This window comes from Vicia villosa, unplaced genomic scaffold, assembly GCF_029867415.1.
Source record: "Vicia villosa cultivar HV-30 ecotype Madison, WI unplaced genomic scaffold, Vvil1.0 scaffold7, whole genome shotgun sequence".
In the NCBI taxonomy this organism is placed as follows: domain Eukaryota; kingdom Viridiplantae; phylum Streptophyta; class Magnoliopsida; order Fabales; family Fabaceae; genus Vicia; species Vicia villosa.
Window position 1 is genome coordinate 1,757,225 of NW_026706810.1, and position 20,344 is coordinate 1,777,568.

The window sequence follows — 20,344 nt, forward strand, 5'->3', positions numbered from 1 at the left end:
CATCCACTTCACACCTGATTATTAAACATCGCAGAGAGTAGACAAAAACAATAAAGAACACAAATAATTGTTTACCCAGTTCGGTGTACAAAAACACCTACTCTAGGGGCTACCAAGCCAGGGAGGAAATCCACTATAAGCAATATTAATTCAGAGCTAAACTACCCGTTTACAACTCTTCACTTAAGACCTACCCAATGCAATTTCAATCTAGTGCTAGACCTGAGTCCCTACTCACTCCCCCTCAATCACAGCAGTGATAACAAACAGAAAACAATGAAAAGCAAATTGAAGACACACTTCAAACAAACCTTGTTCTTGCTTAAAAGCTTCAATCAAGAGACACAACACTCATGCTTAAAAGCTTAGAGTGACACAACAAATTACAACTCAAAACACCCTACTCCGATACAATCATCAAGGTGATAATTGATAAGTGCAAAAATGTACTTATTTTGTATATATGTTTTGTTGCACTTATCGATACTTTTTGTTAATATCGTTGAATAATTCCCTGTTTTGTGCATAAATACGTATACTTTGTGAATAGATATATTTTCATACACTTTTATACTTTTTGATAGTTTTCTACTCTTTTTTGTAGGTATTCTTGCGTATTTGGAGCATGAGCAATAAACTGTCGAAGACACAGCTTCAAACGCGCGATTTTGAGCGACATAATCAATTCATTCGATGGTTAAGGCTCAAAATGAGGATGATAAAAATCATCAATTTGACTGCCATTTATTCATTGTTATATAGGAAATTGAATAAGTTTTCCAACGCTTCGAATCAGGCGCAAATCGGAGTTACGGTTCTCAAGTTACGTTATTTTTACAATAAGCTATTTTTTCTTGATAGCAGGTTAGGCGCGATGCGCGCGACGCGCGCTGTATGGCGGTTTAGAAAGTCATAAAAGAGGAAAATTCACATTTTTGAGGGGTGGTTGGATATTTTAGAGTTCCAATTCATCCAATAGCATTTTTTGAGTGGAATGATGCTAGAAAACACATTGGAGCTGTCAAATGGATGATCCGGGGTAGAGTCCTTCATCAATCGGAGTCGACAAACCGGGAGATTTTTGGGATTTTCTCCATTTCTTCTCTTTTTAGTTTCTTTTGTGAGTTTTGTTATGTATATACTTTGATCTCATGTATATTTGTCGCCCATGGCGTTATATAAAGCTTGCTTTACAAATCTCTGTTGATTATTGTCGTAGATTTTTGCTATGTGCTTCGGGTTTGTGTTGTTTCCGACATGGACAATGTAGAATCTTATCTAGGATGATTATATGTTAGTTTCTGGATTTCATACATGGATTTAGAGCTAACAATCTTTATGGGTGTGGAAGCTTAATGCTTCTGTGTTGGTTGTGTCGGTTGAGACATCGTCGATACGATTGATAAGGATGTCTGCTGTGTTGGTTGTGTCGGCTGAGACATCATCGATACAATTGATATAGTAGTTCTCTCTACTTTGGGTTAGAAATGACTTAGGGTGTGAGCGATGCCGGATGACATTGACGAGTACTGTAGGTTGAGTGTAACTGGTCAATAAGTTTAAGTTTGTGAAGAGTGGATTATACAAAATACTTGATAGTTTCTTCTATTGGAAGAATGAATTCATTTATGTTTATAATTATTTTTCCTGTTTACTTAAAACCCATTTAACCCAAACTCAAGAATTAAAAATCCGTCGAACGACAGTTCAGTAGCACTAATCTCTGTGGACACGATAATTTCCCGGATAAATACTTCCAAGACTTTTGTTGCTTGCCGCTTTACCACTTCATCAATAATTGCTTGGATTACAAGAAACACTAACACAAACACACGTGAAAATAAAACACAATGCACACAATTCTTCACGCCAAAATCGCTACCTCTGAAAGTAGGATTAACAGTCTTCTTATAGGCAGCACTTGGCCCTTGGGCCTTCCAAACATAAATTAGGGTTAATCAAGTTAACCTAATTTCCACATCATCAGGGTGTTCACACATATGCTGTAGACGAGATATTTTAGCGCAAACCATACATCACAAAATATATAGTTTCCTAAACTGTAGCCTAAGATAAATAAGGAAACATAACAGCTAAATATAATAGCTAAACATAACAGCCACTGCTGTTAGATACTGATGTGATGACATTGAGCATGACATTCAACCAAAACCTGTATTAGCTCAAGCAGTCAAATCCTGTATAACACTGCACATAGCATGTCATGACATTAATCAAGACATCACACACACATGAATGTTTTACCATAAAATGAAGCCAATATGAAAACATCTACAACCCCCCCCCTTTGGCAAATTTTTGGCTAAAACAATCAGTCATCACATCAGAGATTCCTTGCAGCAGAAAAGCAAACAGCATAAACACAGCACATAACCAAACCTGCAGGAATAACTAATACATCTACACATAACCACCAAGCATTCATCAAGTATAGCTACCATTACAGCTACACTACCACATCAATCAGAATGCATGACTACACTACATAGCTATACTACTGGTACAACCACCACCAAGCAAACATAGCTACAAAACTATCGTACCATCATGCATATCTACACATCAATACCTCCATCATGCATTCATCAGTATTAACTACAGAAATAAACTGCAGTAGTAAACTTCCAGAATTAGACTTCATTTAAAAGACATCATTCAATAGCACCATCAAAAAAATGTTGATCACACTTTACTTGTTCTGGGTGACACCATACACTACTCCCCCTTTTTACCATAAATGTTTCCAGAGCAACCTTGATATTCAATTAAGTATAGGCAAAAAACATACAAATCACCAGTAAAGACTAGAAAGACTCTAGTCATCAGACTCAGAGCTACTGGAGCCAACATCATCTTCTTCATCTGTGCCATCATCTGGACTGGCCTCTTCTTCTTCATCATCTGCCTCAGGACCTACTTCATTCTCAGTAAACTCAGAACCTTCTTCCATTTCAAGAGAGCTGATCAATTTTTCAATAGTCAGCTTTCTGGACTCCAGCTCCTTGCATGTTTCCCTGAGCATTGCAATTACAACAGCTTTACTTGTAGGTGTGTTGTCTTTAGATGTTCCAACTGATGTTGTGACAATGTCAGGAACATGGGTTCCTTGAAACATTTTATAATGAAATGATATAGCACTTTCTCTTTTGCAAACAGAATCATTTTCACTTAGGATATTAGGATACTGATTCAAAAGTATACCACATATGACAAATGGGAAGGCAATAGGACCCTTCACACTATAACTCCCAACATGCTTCATTGTCTGATCAAATATGTAAGTACCATAGTCAAACTTTGTCTTGGTTCCAACAGTGTGTATAAACTTTCCCAACACAATAGCAACAGTTGACTTGTGGTTTGTGGGCACCCAGTTAGCAAAATCTTGTGTAGCATTTCACACTTTATGCTGAGCTTGCTTGCAGAAAGTTTTCCTTTCAGGGGCCAGGCTTTCACCTGCTTAGAAGTGATAACCTCGCATATTTTGTTGTCAGTCACTTCCAGCTGAGGTTGGGCTTCATCAGATCTTCCAATAAAATTGTTGATAACAGTTAAGGAGAAGGTAACACACTTTCCTCTCACATATAATTTCCTAAAATCCTTTGATTTTCTATCAGCACAATCTTTTGATAGATTCACACTGAACTCTTTAACCAGCATTTCATAGCACGTAGGCAAATGAACAACAGTTTTCATTAGTCCAGCTTCATGAATCATGTCCATGATTTCTTTATTCTCAAGGACATTCTGAGCCAACTCCCTTTCCAAGGCTAGCCTCTTGTGGTGGATATATTTCCACCTATTGACACTGGAAGGATAATGAAAAGAGATATTATCAATGGGTACCTCAGGAACACTAGCATCCAGCTTGTTAGTTGTTGGCTTATTCCTTAGTGGAATGTCTTGAACATCAACATCAGAGTCAGATTCAACAATAGCTTGAGCCTTCCTTTTCCTTGGGACCACTTTGCTCCAAGATTTGGTAGGAACAACATAAACACTCTGAGATACAGCTCTGCTCTTAATGGGACCTGTAGAGGTACTTTTCTTCTTTGATATAGTCAGAAGAGGGACTTTTAGGAGTAACCTTTCTCTTGGGAGAAATTTGTACAATAGCCTTACCTTTCCTTCTAGTCATGAGCCTTTTGGCTATGCTAGGGTTCACAACAGCTACCAGATCATTATAAGAGTAGTTATCAAGGTCCACAACATGTGTGCATGTACTTGTAGGAGTACCTGTACCAGCATCAGCACCAGTATTCCCAATTTCATTGACATCCTTAGTGACATATGTTAGAACAAGATTTGTTCTGATCAATTATCTTAGTTTTGATGATAACAATAATATGAATTTTGCTTAAGATAATATGGTACTCTAATCCAATGCAATTTCCTTTTCAGGAAATATATATAGAGTATGCATAATTCAGCGCTCAGAAGCTTTGTCTCAAGGGTTCAGCATGCAACATCAGAACATGGTCTGGCAAGACATCAGAAGATGGTCGAAGCAGAATCAGAACATGGGTCTATGGAAGCATCAGAAGAACATGAGATCAGAAGCACTGAAGTTCTGATGGTATCACGCACAGAAGCACTTCAAGGTCAGAAGATCAGAAGATGCTTTGCACCAAGCTGTTTGACTCTGATGATATTCAAACGTTGTATTCATAAACATCAGATCAGAAGGAAGTACAAGTGGCAGGCTACGCTGACTGACAAAAGGAACGTTAAAAGCTATTAAAGGCTACGTCAGTAGACACAGCGTGAACAAGGCTCGAGGTAGTTGACAAAAGCGTATAACATTAAATGCGATGCTGTACGGAACACGCAAAGCATTAAATGCACTCAACGGTCATCTTCTCCAACGCCTATAAATATGAAGTTCTGATGAGAAGCAAGGTTAACGATTTCTACACCTATTCTGTGAATATCAACTTGCTGAAACGCTGTTCAAATCAAAGCTCAGAATCTTCATCTTCATCAAAGCTCACTACATTGCTGTTGTAATATATTAGTGAGATTAAGCTTAAACGTTAAGAGAAATATCACAGTTTGTGATTATAGCTTTTAAGAAGCAATTGTAATACTCTTAGATTTGATTACATTAAGTTGTAAGGAACTAGAGTGATCGTGTGGATCAGAATACTCTAGGAAGTCTTAGAGGTTATCTAAGCAGGTTGTAACTAGAGTGATCGTGTGGATCAGAATACTCTAGAAAGTCTTAGAGGGTATCTAAGCAGTTGTTCCTGGAGTGATCAGTGTGTGATCAGAAGACTCTGGAAGACTTAGTTGCTGACTAAGTGGAGAACCATTGTAATCCGTGCGATTAGTGGATTAAATCCTCAGTTGAGGTAAATCATCTCTGCGGGGGTGGACTGGAGTAGTTTAGTTAACAACGAACCAGGATAAAAATAGCTGTGCAATTTATTTTTATCTGTCAAGTTTTTTAAAGCTACACTTATTCAAACCCCCCCTTTCTAAGTGTTTTTCTATCCTTCAATTGGCATCAGAGCGCCGGTTCTAAGGTGCAAGCACTTAACCGTGTTTAGAAAAGATTCAGGAAGAGAAAAACGCTTCAGTAAAAGATGGCTGATGAAACTGCAAAGTCTACACCTGCATCTACATCTGGCTCTGCTGAGCAACACAACGGTAACAATGGTTATACTAGACCGCCGGTATTTGATGGTGAAAACTTTGAATACTGGAAAGATAAACTGGAAAGTTACTTTCTTGGTCTAGATGGTGATCTATGGGATCTTCTGATGGATGGTTACAAACATCCAGTAAATGCCAGTGGCGTAAAGCTGACAAGGCAAGAAATGAGTGATGATCAGAAGAAGCTTTTCAGGAATCATCATAAATGCAGAACTGTTTTGCTGAATGCTATCTCTCATGCTGAGTATGAGAAGATATCTAACAGGGAAACGGCCTATGACATATATGAGTCCTTGAAAATGACTCATGAAGGAAATGCTCAAGTCAAGGAGACTAAAGCTCTCGCTTTAATCCAGAAGTATGAAGCCTTCAAGATGGAGGATGATGAAGACATTGAAAAGATGTTTTCAAGATTTCAAACTCTTACTGCTGGATTGAGAGTTCTTGACAAGGGATACACCAAGGCTGATCACGTAAAGAAGATCATCAGAAGCTTACCCAGAAGATGGGGTCCTATGGTGACTGCATTCAAGATTGCAAAGAATCTGAATGAAGTTTCTCTGGAAGAGCTTATCAGTGCCTTGAGAAGCCATGAAATAGAGCTGGACGCAAATGAGCCTCAAAAGAAAGGTAAGTCCATTGCATTAAAATCCAATATCAAGAAATGCTCTAACGCTTTTCAGGCTAGAGAAGAAGATCCTGAAGAATCAGAATCTGAAGAAGAAGATGAACTGTCCTTGATCTCCAGAAGGCTAAATCAACTCTGGAAGAACAAGCAAAGGAAGTTCAGAGGCGTCAGAAGTTCAAAGAAATTTGAACGTGGAGAATCTTCTGATGACAGAAGATTTGACAAGAAGAAGGTCATGTGCTATGAATGCAATGAGCCTGGACACTTCAAGAATGAATGTCCAAAACTTCAGAAGGAAAATCCCAAGAAGAAGTTTCATAAGAAGAAAGGTCTTATGGCAACCTGGGATGAGTCAGAAGATGATTCAGACTCTGAAGATGAGCAGGCTAACTGTGCGCTGATGGTGACAGAAGATGACGGATCAGAATCTACATCAGAATCAGATTCTGAAGAGGTATTTTCTGAACTTACTAGAGAAGAGTTAGTTTCCGGTCTAACTGAACTTCTGGAATTCAAGTCTCAGATTAGTCTCAAATACAAAAAGCTGAAGAAGCTATTTGAATTTGAAACAAAGAAGCTTGAGTTGGAGAATTCTGAATTAAAAGAAAATCTTTTAAAATTATCCAATAACGTTGGATCTCCTTCTGATTCAGAAAAATCCACTCCTAGTCTAAACCATATTCTGAAAGAATATGATTTAAGTTTCAGGAAGTTCTTATCTAGAAGTATTGGCAGAAGTCAGCTAGCTTCTATGATATATGCTGTGTCTGGAAACAAAAGTGTTGGCATTGGTTTTGAGGGTGAAACCCCATACAAACTTGAACCTGTTAATGAAATGAAATTCACATACAAGCCATTGTATGATCAGTTCAAGTATGGCCACTCCCATGATATTAGGCACACTTCACATGCTCAAAGTTTTCACATAACACACACCAAAAAACATGTGACACAACCTAGGAAATATCATGAAACTCACATTAAAAATTATCATGCTGTTCCTCCTATTGCTTACAATGTTAAACCCAAGTTCAATCAGAACTTGAGAAAATCTAACAAGAAAGGACCCAAGAAGATGTGGGTACCAAAGAAAAAGACTATTTCTTTTGCAGATTCTCTTGGCAACAAAGAAGATAAAAGTCAACATGTCAAGTCACCTGGACTCAAGTTGGTCTCAACACTTGAAGGGAAGAAGGACTGTCTTCCAAGTTCTGGTACTTAAATCTGTGGAAGAATCTATATTCGTAGGAGATCAGAAAAGAAAGTTTATTAGTCTTGGAACCATCTGTTTTGTTTGTTTCTAAAGCATTGATGTTTCGTTCTTGATTATTCTGAATGCTCTAAATGCTACAGAATATACAATATTGAAACATTGATTGTGAACGAATCAATAAATATCTGGTTTGATGATAAACTTGTTTCTGATGAAACAAAGCAGCTTAAGAATTTCTGCAGATACAGTTTTGTCTTATCAGAAGCTGCAGAACAAAGATGTGAATCTCCAGGAGCTGTGTATATCAGAAGTAATGGATCAGAAGATCAAGTTGCTGCATCGTTAGAGAATCTCAGGATTTCTGAAGAGCCAACATTCAGAAGATCACCTAGACTTGCCTCAGCTCATTTAGAAGATGTGATTCTTGGGAAGAAAGATGATCCTATCAGAACCAGTTCATTTCTTAAGAATGACGATCAGAAGCAGTGATCAGAATCTGAAGGCGTAAAGTCTATTCATTTTTTTACAGCTGTCATCCATTATCTGATGATGAACACGTGTCTGTACGGTCAGTACGAAGCGTGCAGTTGAAAAGACGCCGACCTAGGTAACTGTTTTAAATCATTTCTTTTACCACGATCTCTCTCCTCACGTCACTCGTCATTTAATGAAAATGATTTCTTTTGATTCTGAAACTTTTCATTTTGTTTATTTATTCTCTTTATATTCATTTCAAATCATATCATATATCTTTTTCGCTCCCTTGTCTCTCTTTCTTCTTGCATACCTTCTTTTTGAAAGCTTCTTAGTCGTTTCTAAAACCCTAACCGAAAACCCAGAATTTGTTCTTCTCTTTTGATCATTCTGTTTCAATGGCTGCTTCTTCATCTCAAAATGTTGGTTCATCTACTCCTCTCCATATGCATAATGAAGTAAACCAGGAACTCACTCCAGTCGTTGCATGCTCCATCCCTAAGAATGAATTGGAAGTTCTTTGTGAACTCATGGTTGATTTTGACAACCTTGAAGAAAATGAATTTCATCTTAAAGAAGACATCATCTTTCAAGGATGGACCTCGTTGTTTGCTGAGTTCGTTGGCCCAGTTTATCCGGATCTTGTCAAGGAGTTCTGGGCACATGCTGTGGTTGCTCCAAAATCTATACTTTCTTTCGTCCATGGAAAGTTTGTTGTTATTACTGAAAACATCCTAAGAGTGATGTTTGATCTGAAAAACCCTGAAGGGGTTTTTGAGTTTGATCAAAGGGCAGATTTGGGAGATGTTCTATCCACTCTCTATCCAAATGTCAAGAAAACAAAAAGCGTCAAGGATTTGAGAGATGTCTACAAAATCTGGACAAAGATTCTTCTTGGGTGCTTCTACCATAGGAAAGGAACATATGCCGCGGATTTCATCAATAATGAGCAAAGGTATATTCTTTATTGCATTGCCACTAAGAAGAAGGTTGATGCGATCTACATCATCTTCAATTATTTGTGGAAAGCAGTAAAGGATTCCAGAAACGCTTTCAGAAAAGAAAATGGTGGAACAATCATTCCTTTTGGTAGAATTATTACAAACCTTCTGGTGCATTCCAAGATTGTTGAGAGTCTGGAGTCTGAAGGTATTATCAAAGACCTTGCTGTCACCTCTGGAGCCTGTCTGAATGCTTTTTCTTTAAAGAAGATGAAAATAATTGACACTATCCTCAAAGTTCCTCAACCTCTAGCTGGAACAAGAATCAGAAGAAAACCAGTTCTAGCTGACTTTGAAACCTTCTTCAATAGTGAGGTACCTGAAGTCAGAACTAAGTATCTGAAGTCACAAAAAGAGGATAAGAGTCTTAAAGATCAAGACAAAGGTGCTCCTATTAAAGTGAATCGCAAGAAGGAAGAAAGAACCAAAAGAAAGTTTGATCATCCCTCCTTCAATCAGGTGAAGGTTGTTAAGAAAGTTGCTGCTACCACTAAGAATGAGGTAGTCCCAGAAGAAGTAATTGCAAAAGTTGTTAAGGCCGTATCTGCTGATTTTGAGAAGAATAAGAAGGAAGCTGAGAAGAAGAAAAAGAAGAAGAAGTCGAATAACAATGATGAGATTGATGAAGTTGTTAAGAAGAAGATAACCAGAAAAAGGAAGATGATTATTCAAAGCTCTGATGAAGAAAATGTCTCTCAAGAGGCTGAGAATCAACCAGAAGTTCTGGCATATGTCAGAAGGAAAGAAATCTCTAGCGGCAAAGCAAAGATTATTGAAGAGCCGAAGAGTAAGAAGCAGAAGAAGACTGAGGATATGGCCAAAGCTTTTCTGAGAGGTTCCAAAGGTATATGCATTTCTGAACCTGATTCTGTTCCTGCTGTTCGTTCAGAAGTTGCACCAATAGAGGTTGTCCCTACACCTGAACCAGAAAAAGCCACATCAGAATCACCTGTTTTTGTCCATGTTCTTACACCTCCATCCTCTCCTATAATCATTCCTTCCTCTCCACCTACCATCAATCCTGTTCTGGATATACCACCCCTTCAAACTCTCTTTCCATCTCAACCTTCTCCCAATGCCACCTTTGAACATACCCCCTCCACCTCTCAAAACAATCTTTGTGATTCTCCTTTTCCAACCTCTGCATCACATGAGCAGGTGCTCCGTGAGTGCAACTACACTCCCAAGCCTCGTCCTGAAGCTGAAGTGGTAGTGTTAGATTCTGATACTGAAGCAGAATCTTCTTATAGGTTGGATAGAGAACCTCATCCGTACTTCACTTCCAACCCTGCCTTTTCAAAAACCCAAATAAAATTTCGCCCTGTATACCCTATTGGTGTAGTTTTTGAAAACATAAAGAGGAATCTCAGAAGTATCTTTGATACTCTCAGAATTGCTGAAAGTTCTGGATTGAATGATGTTGCTATGCGGAACTTCTGGAGGATCCTTCGCAGAGAATCAGATGCTCTGTTTTTAGAACTTCAGGAAGCCTGTGTAGCTGCTGCCCCATGGCCACGTGGAATTCTGAGGAATTATGAAGACCTCTGGTTTGCTAGTCTCAAAGGAAGACATCTGCTGGAAGAGAAGCCCTTCTTGGATGAGATGGAACAATTAAGACTGGCTGCTGAAATGGAAGCAAATCCATGCAGGGATATCGTTATCTTTATTCCTGATTATCCTGTTCTGCTCGGAGACTTCAAGACTCTCTTTGACTATCTGAGGGAAAACCCTTCTGAGAAAGACCCAAGCTTGGTCATTCCAGAAGTTGTTGACCCACCAGAAGTTGAAGGTCCTTCTGCTCCCAGGAATCTAGCTGCCATTCTTCAGGCACTTGAGAATGGAGACTCGGAAATTCCTGCTGCAGAATATGGAGATACTTCTATGCAAGAAGCAGATGCTGAAGATCATGTTGCTGAATCAGATCCTGTTGAGGAAATCCCTGCAAATGATCTATCCATGGAAGCTACAGATCAAGTTGCTATTCCTGTGGTTGAAAGCGGTGAAGCTTCTTCTGATGAATCTTCTCGTCTTGCAAGGACTCTGGAAGAAATTCAGAAGAGACAGGATGAGCAAAGCTCACTCAATGCTGAGTATAGCGCTTTCATGGTGAGGCAAGAAGAACACAACAATGAGGTTCAAGAGATGCTGGCCAAGATCTTGTCAAGGCTAGGGCCATCTTAGATTGAGTCTGTGTTGTTTCTTTCTTTTCGTTGCATCTGTTTTGTTTTGTGCATCTGATCTTACTTATCTTCATGTACTTCTGTACCTGCTGTCTGTACTTCAATGAAATCATCTTCTTCCTCAGTGTGCTTCGTTCTGTTTGTCTCTGAATCTTTTCTGTTTTTGATGATATGACAAAAAGGGGGAGAAGATAAATGATAAATGATTTGATTTAATCAGTTGCATTTACTAACAAGAACTGCAAGTTCAATATGGTTTAAGTGTTTTGCAGGTATAAAGAAGTGAAGAGAATCTTCAAAGCAAACACAAGAAGCAAAACCATAAGAAGTGTTATTCTGTAAAAAGAATAAGCTCATGGAAACTGAAGCAAGCTGAGTGCTGTCAAGCTTCAGAAATCAGAAGCAAGAAAGAAGAATGAATCAGAAGCACTGATAATAGAATTTGATCCATATTTGTCTATTTGCTCTGACAAAATTCTATTTGCTCTGATAACATTATTTTAGCCTATATGGCTCTGATACATATCATGTGTTCTAATATACATTTTATGTTCTGACTCGTTCATGCTGACTTTTGTCGTTTAGTTTTTGTTCTGTAACATTTCAGGATGTAGAGATGCTCTGATGATGCTCTGGTACATTCAACAATGTTCTGATACAAATCTAGCATGAAGTGAGGTTGGTAGAAATTCAAGCTCTGAAGCTATCCGAGGGAAGCAGAAATCAGAAGCTGTGATTGTTCTAAAGATCCAGAAAACTCAAGTTCTGAAGCTGTCCTAAGTGGAAGCAGAAATCAGAAGCTGTGAATGTTCTGAAGATCAAAGAAATTCAAGTTCTGAAGCTGTCCTAAATGGAAGCAGAAATCAGAAGCTGTGAATGTTCTGAAGATCAAAGAAATTCAAGTTCTGAAGCTGTCCTAGATGGAAGCAGGAATCAGAAGCTGTGAGTGTTCTAGGGATCTAAAGAAATTCTAGTTCTGAAGCTGTCCAATGGAAGCAGAAGTCAGAAGCTATGAATTCTCTAAAGACAGAAGCTTATGTGATCGTCTCTACCGAAATAATCAGGGAAGTCTTTTATTAAAGTTCTTCGAGTATTTATTTCAGGGGGAGATTATTTATCTCAGGGGGAGATTGTTAATCTCAGGGGGAGACATATTCATATGCTTATGCTATAGCTGTGTAATTTGTCTTTTGCCGTCTGCTCTTTCTGATCGCAAATTCATATCATTTATATATGTTTTTGTCATCATCAAAAAGGGGGAGATTGTTAGAACAAGATTTGTTCTGATCAATTATCTTAGTTTTGATGATAACAATAATATGAATTTTGCTTAAGATAATATGGTACTCTAATCCAATGCAATTTCCTTTTCAGGAAATATATATAGAGTATGCATAATTCAGCGCTCAGAAGCTTTGTCTCAAGGGTTCAGCATGCAACATCAGAACATGGTCTGGCAAGACATCAGAAGATGGTCGAAGCAGAATCAGAACATGGGTCTATGGAAGCATCAGAAGAACATGAGATCAGAAGCACTGAAGTTCTGATGGTATCACGCACAGAAGCACTTCAAGGTCAGAAGATCAGAAGATGCTTTGCACCAAGCTGTTTGACTCTGATGATATTCAAACGTTGTATTCACAAACATCAGATCAGAAGGAAGTACAAGTGGCAGGCTACGCTGACTGACAAAAGGAACGTTAAAAGCTATTAAAGGCTACGTCAGTAGACACAGCGTGAACAAGGCTCGAGGTAGTTGACAAAAGCGTATAACATTAAATGCGATGCTGTACGGAACACGCAAAGCATTAAATGCACTCAACGGTCATCTTCTCCAACGCCTATAAATATGAAGTTCTGATGAGAAGCAAGGTTAACGATTTCTACACCTATTCTGTGAATATCAACTTGCTGAAACGCTGTTCAAATCAAAGCTCAGAATCTTCATCTTCATCAAAGCTCACTACATTGCTGTTGTAATATATTAGTGAGATTAAGCTTAAACGTTAAGAGAAATATCACAGTTTGTGATTATAGCTTTTAAGAAGCAATTGTAATACTCTTAGATTTGATTACATTAAGTTGTAAGGAACTAGAGTGATCGTGTGGATCAGAATACTCTAGGAAGTCTTAGAGGTTATCTAAGCAGGTTGTAACTAGAGTGATCGTGTGGATCAGAATACTCTAGAAAGTCTTAGAGGGTATCTAAGCAGTTGTTCCTGGAGTGATCAGTGTGTGATCAGAAGACTCTGGAAGACTTAGTTGCTGACTAAGTGGAGAACCATTGTAATCCGTGCGATTAGTGGATTAAATCCTCAGTTGAGGTAAATCATCTCTGCGGGGGTGGACTGGAGTAGTTTAGTTAACAACGAACCAGGATAAAAATAGTTGTGCAATTTATTTTTATCTGTCAAGTTTTTTAAAGCTACACTTATTCAAACCCCCCCTTTCTAAGTGTTTTTCTATCCTTCAACATATGCATTATCATTGTCTTTATGAACATCATCATCATCATTCTCTTCCTCCTCAGTCATTTGTAGACCATCATTAGGAGTGTGTACATCATCATCAACCATGTGGGCATCATCATCATTAGAGGACTTCCCTATGATGTTTGCCCTAGGTACAACAGCGGGTTCAGGAATCACAGTTTGTAGAGGAACAGATATCCCAGGGACCTGATGTTGTTCACCCAAGATACAAGTAAAAAATTTGGTAATGGCTTCGTGAACATTCTTTGATCCTTCCTTGGGTAAGTTCACACCAGAAGTAAACAAAGAAGGATTAGTGTCCTTAGCTCGAACAGTTTCCTTGGGTCTTCTTGCATGTGGAGTTTGAGATTTCTTGATCTTCATATCATCAGCACTAAACATTCTTAACGGAGCAACATCAAGAACTTGATTAGGGTTAACTGGTTCAGTTCTTGGAATAGAGTCAAGAGCATCGGTGGGGGACAACTTCTTGGGAGAGGAAGAATCTGATTGTTGCGACATCTTGAAGTATTTCAGAATAATTCTTGGGACACGATTGTGGAGAGTGAGAGAACAATTCAAGAACAAATTTAGGTTGTTGAAGAAAATAGGGTAGAGAGCAGCCTTTTGGTGAGATGGAGAAATAAGAGGGAACTTGATATAGTAATCAATTAGGGGATATTTTAAATATTGAATAATTAAAAATCCCAAAATATATTCCCCAAATAGAATTAATTGCTATAATTCTTCATGAAGGAAAATGCCTAACTTACCCTTTAACTTTTCAAATTGCTTTGCATCTAAGGCCTTTGTAAAAATATCAGCAATCTGTAGATCAGTGGCCGCATGCTTCAAAGTAGTATATTTGTTCTCCACAAAATCTTGGATGAAGTGATGTCTAATGATGTTGCAGAGTAATGTTACGAAATCCTCTTTGACATTATACTTAGAAGGACTTTGTTGTATCCACCCTAATCGAGACCTGTCATTATCTATAGTTATGTGATCAACTCCAGTAGAGGAGATAGATACATAACTCTGTTCATTGTTCAACTGAGGTGTCTGATAATTTTCAACGAGAACCCATCCATTTAAGATGTTTGTACCCTTCTTCTGAATCTCTACAATCATCAGATTTATACACTTATTTGTGACAGGGAGGGTCATGTTCTGATCACTTTCTTGATTTCCAAAGTTGACTTGTGAAGCATATGCTCTCACATTCCAGGCTTTTGAAGCTTGGTCTATTGCTAGTGACTCTTCCTTTAGATGAAATCCATGATCAACAGATATCTTGGTAAGTTCTGAGTCCACCATAAGATCGAAAATATCACCATCATAGAGACTTCTTATTTTGGAATCTTCATATCTGACAAGACTGACAAACAAAAAACCCCTTGGTACCAAGTTCTATGCCTTGCTTCCCTTGAACAAGCATAATTCCTTTTGCATATCTCTGTCATACCCCAAAATTTACCCGATACAATTCTGGCCTGTTAATTTGTTTAAAGGTGTTAAAATTAGGAGTCATGGGGTTTAACATATCTATTGTTAAACCCAACCTCTTATAAAACCTTTCAAAATTAGGGTGTAATTAACAGGTATTTCCTTTGGGCCCAATCTTGTGGCCCTTTTTATCTAGTTTTAAGGTTTTGTTCATCTTTGTTTAAATTTTTTTGATTAATTATCTATATGTCTCCATTTTATTAGAATTTACTATTATTAACTTGTGTAGTGTTAATATTTGGTTTACTATTAGTATTAATATTAGAATTGTCAATTAATAGCCTATTGATGTTAATATCATTTTAATTAAATTATTTTCAATGGTTATTAGGATTAATAATAGTAGGATTAGGGGTGATTATTATTTTGTTATTAGTATTATTAATCAGTTAATTAGGTGTTAGTTAGTTGGTTAATTAGGTTTATTGGAGTAATAGTTGTTGGGCCAACGATGCTAATGGTATTGGGCCAGAGATCGAGTTGTGGGTCCGGTTCGTGAAGACCAAAGCTTTGGACAGGGTCAAGGATCGACCTGGGTCCTGTTCATATTCTTCCTCATCACACGAAACCCTAGCCCAGCTTCCATCCATCTTCAATTCAAAATCCAGGCCCATGGACGAAATCAAATCCAGATCAATCTCAAAACAAATTGAATCAAATCAAATCTTCAATCAAATCTCATAATCAAAATCAAATCCCAAAAACGAAATTAACTTAACAAATCACACAATTTTATTTAATGCAGAGATTACACATGAATCTGAATTTACAGGTTACAAACCTAATCTAATCAAAACGTAAATCAATTCTAATCTCTAATTTCCTAATTAAATCTAAACCCTAACGCTATAAAAGAAAAAAAGAGAAATTATATGAGGGGGATTTTCTTTTTTATGGAGACACTAAGACTTCAGCCGCGAACACCGGACGAATTCATCTTCGTCTTCATCTTCGTACCTACGAGAAAACACACAGAGGAACATAAGGGATTAGCACTTGGGGGAGCTTACACGTTCCAACAGTCAAGACATAAGGCACTAAAACCAAAACTTAGCTTAGGGTCTTGCTTGCATGCGATTTGATTTGGTTGATGTTTCTGAAAATGTTAGGGTTAGGGTTCCTTTAAGGGTTAGGGTTCTAAGGGTAAGGGTTAGGGTTTATGGGGGTTAAGGTTTATGTAGTTAGGTTTCTTGATTGTTTGACAGGGATGAAGGTTAACGATGAAGCTTCATTGTTTTCTGGGTTGTTACGGTGGTCGGAAAAGCGACTCGTGGCGGTAGGGGTGGTGGTTCTGGGTTTTAGGTTTAGTTATGGATCTTCATGTGGGGGAAGATGAGAAAGAAAGGAAGAGAGAAAGAGAATACGGAGGGAAGAGAGGAAGGTTCGGAAAAAAAGGGGAAGGAAAAGAAAAGGCATCACGCGTTGGGTAGTGGGAAGAAAACTTGGGGAAAATGGTAGTGGAGACAAGACCATGTCCTTCGGTCCATTCGCAGAGAGAAACGTGGCCACCACAAGGCCACGCAATTGGTTGGCCGGGTGCCGCTCTCTATTACGCCTTACCATTGCCTCTCGTTCCACACCGCATGCAGACCGTCAGATTGTTCATGTTTGGATCTGAAGCCATCAGATCTTAGATCCAACAATCAGGATTCTGTAAGCGCACCTTAATTCCATGCGTGCGTGTATACCATGGCTCAAGGGCCCCTTAAGTTCATCTGGGCCTAAATCTTTGCTATTCACACCCCCGGAAATTGCTAGTCTTTGAACGATGCACCCCCTTGCAAAAAAAATAAAGAACAACTTAATAAAATTATTTTATTAATTGTTTAATTGGTTTTTTCTTTCTTAATCGTCTCCTCGATCCGACTATACCTATTGGTCACATTGCCGAGAAATAAACTTAATAAAAATATAATTAATTTATTATTAATTCTAATTAAATTGATTCTTGGTTAATTTTCTCCTTGATCCGATCATACCTAATGATCGCATTGGCGAGGAATAAAATGATAAAAAACAATAATGAAATTCGTTATCATGTAATAGTCAGATCTATTGATTATGAGAGATAATGATAAAACCAAAAATTTAATTATACAAAACTAAAACACACTTTATTTGATGTTCGTGACGATCGAATCTATCGGTCAGAATGGTTAGCAATACTTTATCTAATCCGTTAACTATAATGATCAAGTCTATTGATCATCGCAACTAACGGTAACATATTAAACCAGGGTTGTACGCCGTAATTAAAACATTCCTTTCATCTTCGAATTACAAATCTCTAAAACTGCGACAGGTAACTCAAAATACCTTTAAATATTCACATAAAATCTAAGGCGTAGAACCCTTACCCAAACTACGTTGACTCTGATTCTCCATAAGGAGATACGTAGGCACTTGTCAACAAGGCGGGTCCCCTTCCTCAAAATTCTAATTAGGTTTAAATTTCTCTATTTACCCTATTAACTTTCTGTCACCTTTCTTTATTTTGCCATAAACCTTTACCTTACAATGCAAACCTTAGGAAAGGGTTAAGGGTGCCTAACACCTTCCCTTAACCTGATTATATAATAACTTACCCCGAATCTCTTAACTGCGTACGGTTTCCTGCTATAACAAGATTTGTTCTGATCAATATTCTTAGTTTTGATGATAACATTATATATGAATTTTGTATAAGACAATATGGTACTCTAATCCTATGCAATTTCCATTTCAGTAAATATATATAGAGTATGCACACATCAGCGCAAGAAGCACTGACTCAGAAGGTTCAAGTATGCAACATCAGAACATGCTCTCGCAAGACATCACAAGATGGTCAAGCAGAATCAGAACATGGTCTACGGAAGCATCATAAGAACTTGAGATCAGAAGCAGAAGCATTGAAGTTCTTATGATATCACGCTAGAAGAAGTTCAAGGTCAGAAGACAAGAAGATGCTCTGCACCAAGCTGTTTGACTCTGATTAATTCAAACGTTGTATCTATAAAGATCAGATCAGAAGGAAATACAAGATGGCAGGCTACGCTGACTGACAAAAGGAACGTTAGAAGCTATTAAAGGCAAAGTCAGTAAAAGCAGGAAAAGCAAGGCTCGAGGTAGTTGACAAAAGAGTGAAACATTAAATGCAATGTTGTACGGATCACGCAACGTATTAAATGCTCCCAACGGTCATCTTCTCATAACGCCTATAAATAGAAGTTCTGATGAGAAGCTGAGTACAACACTCTACGCAAACATACAGAAACGCTGTCAAATTCAAAAGCTCTCAAACTTCATCTTCAACCTCACTTCATTACTGTTGTAATATCTTAATGAGATTAATCTTAAACTTAAGAGAAATATCACAGTTTTGATTATAGATTTTTAAGAAGCATTGTATAACTCTTATAAGAATTTGTTTTTATTCATTTGTAAAGAACTAGAGGAGATCAAGCTGTGATCGGATTCTCTAGAAGTCTTAGAGGGTATCTAAGCATTGTGTTCCTGGAGTGATCAGGTTGTGGTCAGAATACTCTAGAAGAATTAGAGGGTATCTAAGTGGAAATCCATTGTAATCAAGATTGATTAATGGATTAAATCCTCAGGTGAGGTAAATCACTCTAAGGGGGTGGACTGGAGTAGTTTCGTTAACAACGAACAAGGATAAAAATCATTGTGCAATTGTTTTTATCTTAAGAGTTTTTAAAGTACACTTATTCAATCCCCATCTTTCTAAGTGTTTTTTTATCCTTCAATTGGTATCAGAGCGCCGGTTCTAAGGTGCAAGCACTTAACCGTGTTTAGAAAAGATCCAGGAAGAGAAAAACGCTAAGTCAAGATGGTTGATGGTATTCCTCCTCCAACTACATCTACATATGGCTCTGCTGAGCATAATAATGGAAATGGTAATGGCTACACTAGACCACCAGTATTCGATGGTGAAAACTTTGAATATTGGAAAGATAGACTCAAAAGTTACTTTCTTGGATTAGATGGTGACTTATGGGATCTTCTGGTGGATGGTTACAAACATCCGGTGAAAGCTAGTGGAGTAAAGCTCACAAGACAGGAAATGAGTGATGATCAGAAGAAGCAATTCAAAAATCATCACAAGTCTAGGACTGTTTTGCTGAATGCCATCTCTCATTCTGAGTATGAGAAGATATCTAACAGGGAAACCTGCCTATGATATATATGAATCATTGGAAATGACTCATGAAGGAAACGTCCAAGTCAAGGAGACCAAAGCTCTTGCCTTGATCCAAAAATATGAAGCCTTCAAGATGAAGGATGATGAAAACATTGAAACAGTGTTTTCAAGATTTAAAACTCTGACTGATGGATTAAAAGTTCTTGACAAGGGATACACCAAGGCTGATCATGTCAAGAAGATCATCAGAAGCTTGCCAAGCAGATGGGGTCCTATGGTGACTGCTTTCAAAATTGCCAAGAATCTGAATGAAGTATCTTTTGAGGAACTGATCAGTGCTCTGGGGAGTCATGAAATTGAACTAGATGCTAATGAACCTCATCAGAAAGGTAAGTCTATTGCATTAAAATCTAATTATAAAAAATGTACTAACGCATTTCAGGCTGAATAAGAAGATTCTGAAGAATTAGAATCAGAAGAAGAGGAAGATGAACTGTCCATGATCTCTAGAAGGGTAAACCAACTCTGGAAGAGCAAACAAAGGAAGTTCAAGAACTTCAAAAGTTCTAAGAAGTCTGAAAGAGGAGAATCTTCTGGAAGCAGAAGATATGACAAGAAGAAAGTCACTTGTTACGAGTGCAATGAGCTTGGACACTACAAGAATGAATGTCTAAAGCTTCAAATTCATCAGAATCAGAATCAGACTCTGAAGGCGAGCAAGAAAACATTGCGCTGATGGCCACAGTCAATGATGAATCAGAATCTGTATCAGAATTAGAATCAGATTCTGAAGAGGTATTTTTTGATCTCTCTAGAGAAGAGCTGGCTTCCAATTTAGCAGAAATTCTTGAAATCATGGCTAAACTTAGTATCAAGTACAAGAAGCTGAGAAAGCTATTTGTATCTGAAACTAAGAAGCTTGAATTAGAAAATTATGAACTTGGAGAAAAAGTTTCAAAATTATCCAAAGATGCTGAGTCATCTTCTGGTTCAGAAAGTTCTATTCCAAGCCTGAACAATATTCTTAAAGAATATGACTTGAGTTTCAAGAAAT

The 20,344-nt window shown here is 37.8% G+C and overlaps 1 protein-coding gene across 1 annotated transcript; it reads right to left on the bottom strand.

The window, feature by feature from the left end:
• Nucleotides 1–2,836: 2,836 nt before the first annotated feature.
• Nucleotides 2,837–14,165, bottom strand: LOC131643133 (uncharacterized). The gene is made up of 4 exons (XM_058913286.1): nt 13,647–14,165; nt 4,144–4,300; nt 3,478–4,052; nt 2,837–3,373 (listed from the first exon to the last, which is right to left on the bottom strand). The coding sequence occupies exons 1-4, from the start codon at nt 14,163–14,165 to the stop codon at nt 2,837–2,839; spliced, it is 1,788 nt and encodes a 595-aa protein (XP_058769269.1).
• Nucleotides 14,166–20,344: the final 6,179 nt, after the last annotated feature.

What these genes read in the sequence shown, in the direction of transcription:
- LOC131643133 (XM_058913286.1), bottom strand. Translation starts at nt 14,165, where the DNA reads ATGTCGCAACAATCAGATTCTTCCTCTCCCAAGAAGTTGTCCCCCACC. An exon ending in GCTCATGACTAGAAGGAAAG is followed by an intron (nt 4,053 to 4,143) that starts GTAAGGCTATTG and finishes GTACCTCTACAG; the next exon opens with GTCCCATTAAGAGCAGAGCT. An exon ending in AGGTTATCACTTCTAAGCAG is followed by an intron (nt 3,374 to 3,477) that starts GTGAAAGCCTGG and finishes ACAAACCACAAG; the next exon opens with TCAACTGTTGCTATTGTGTT.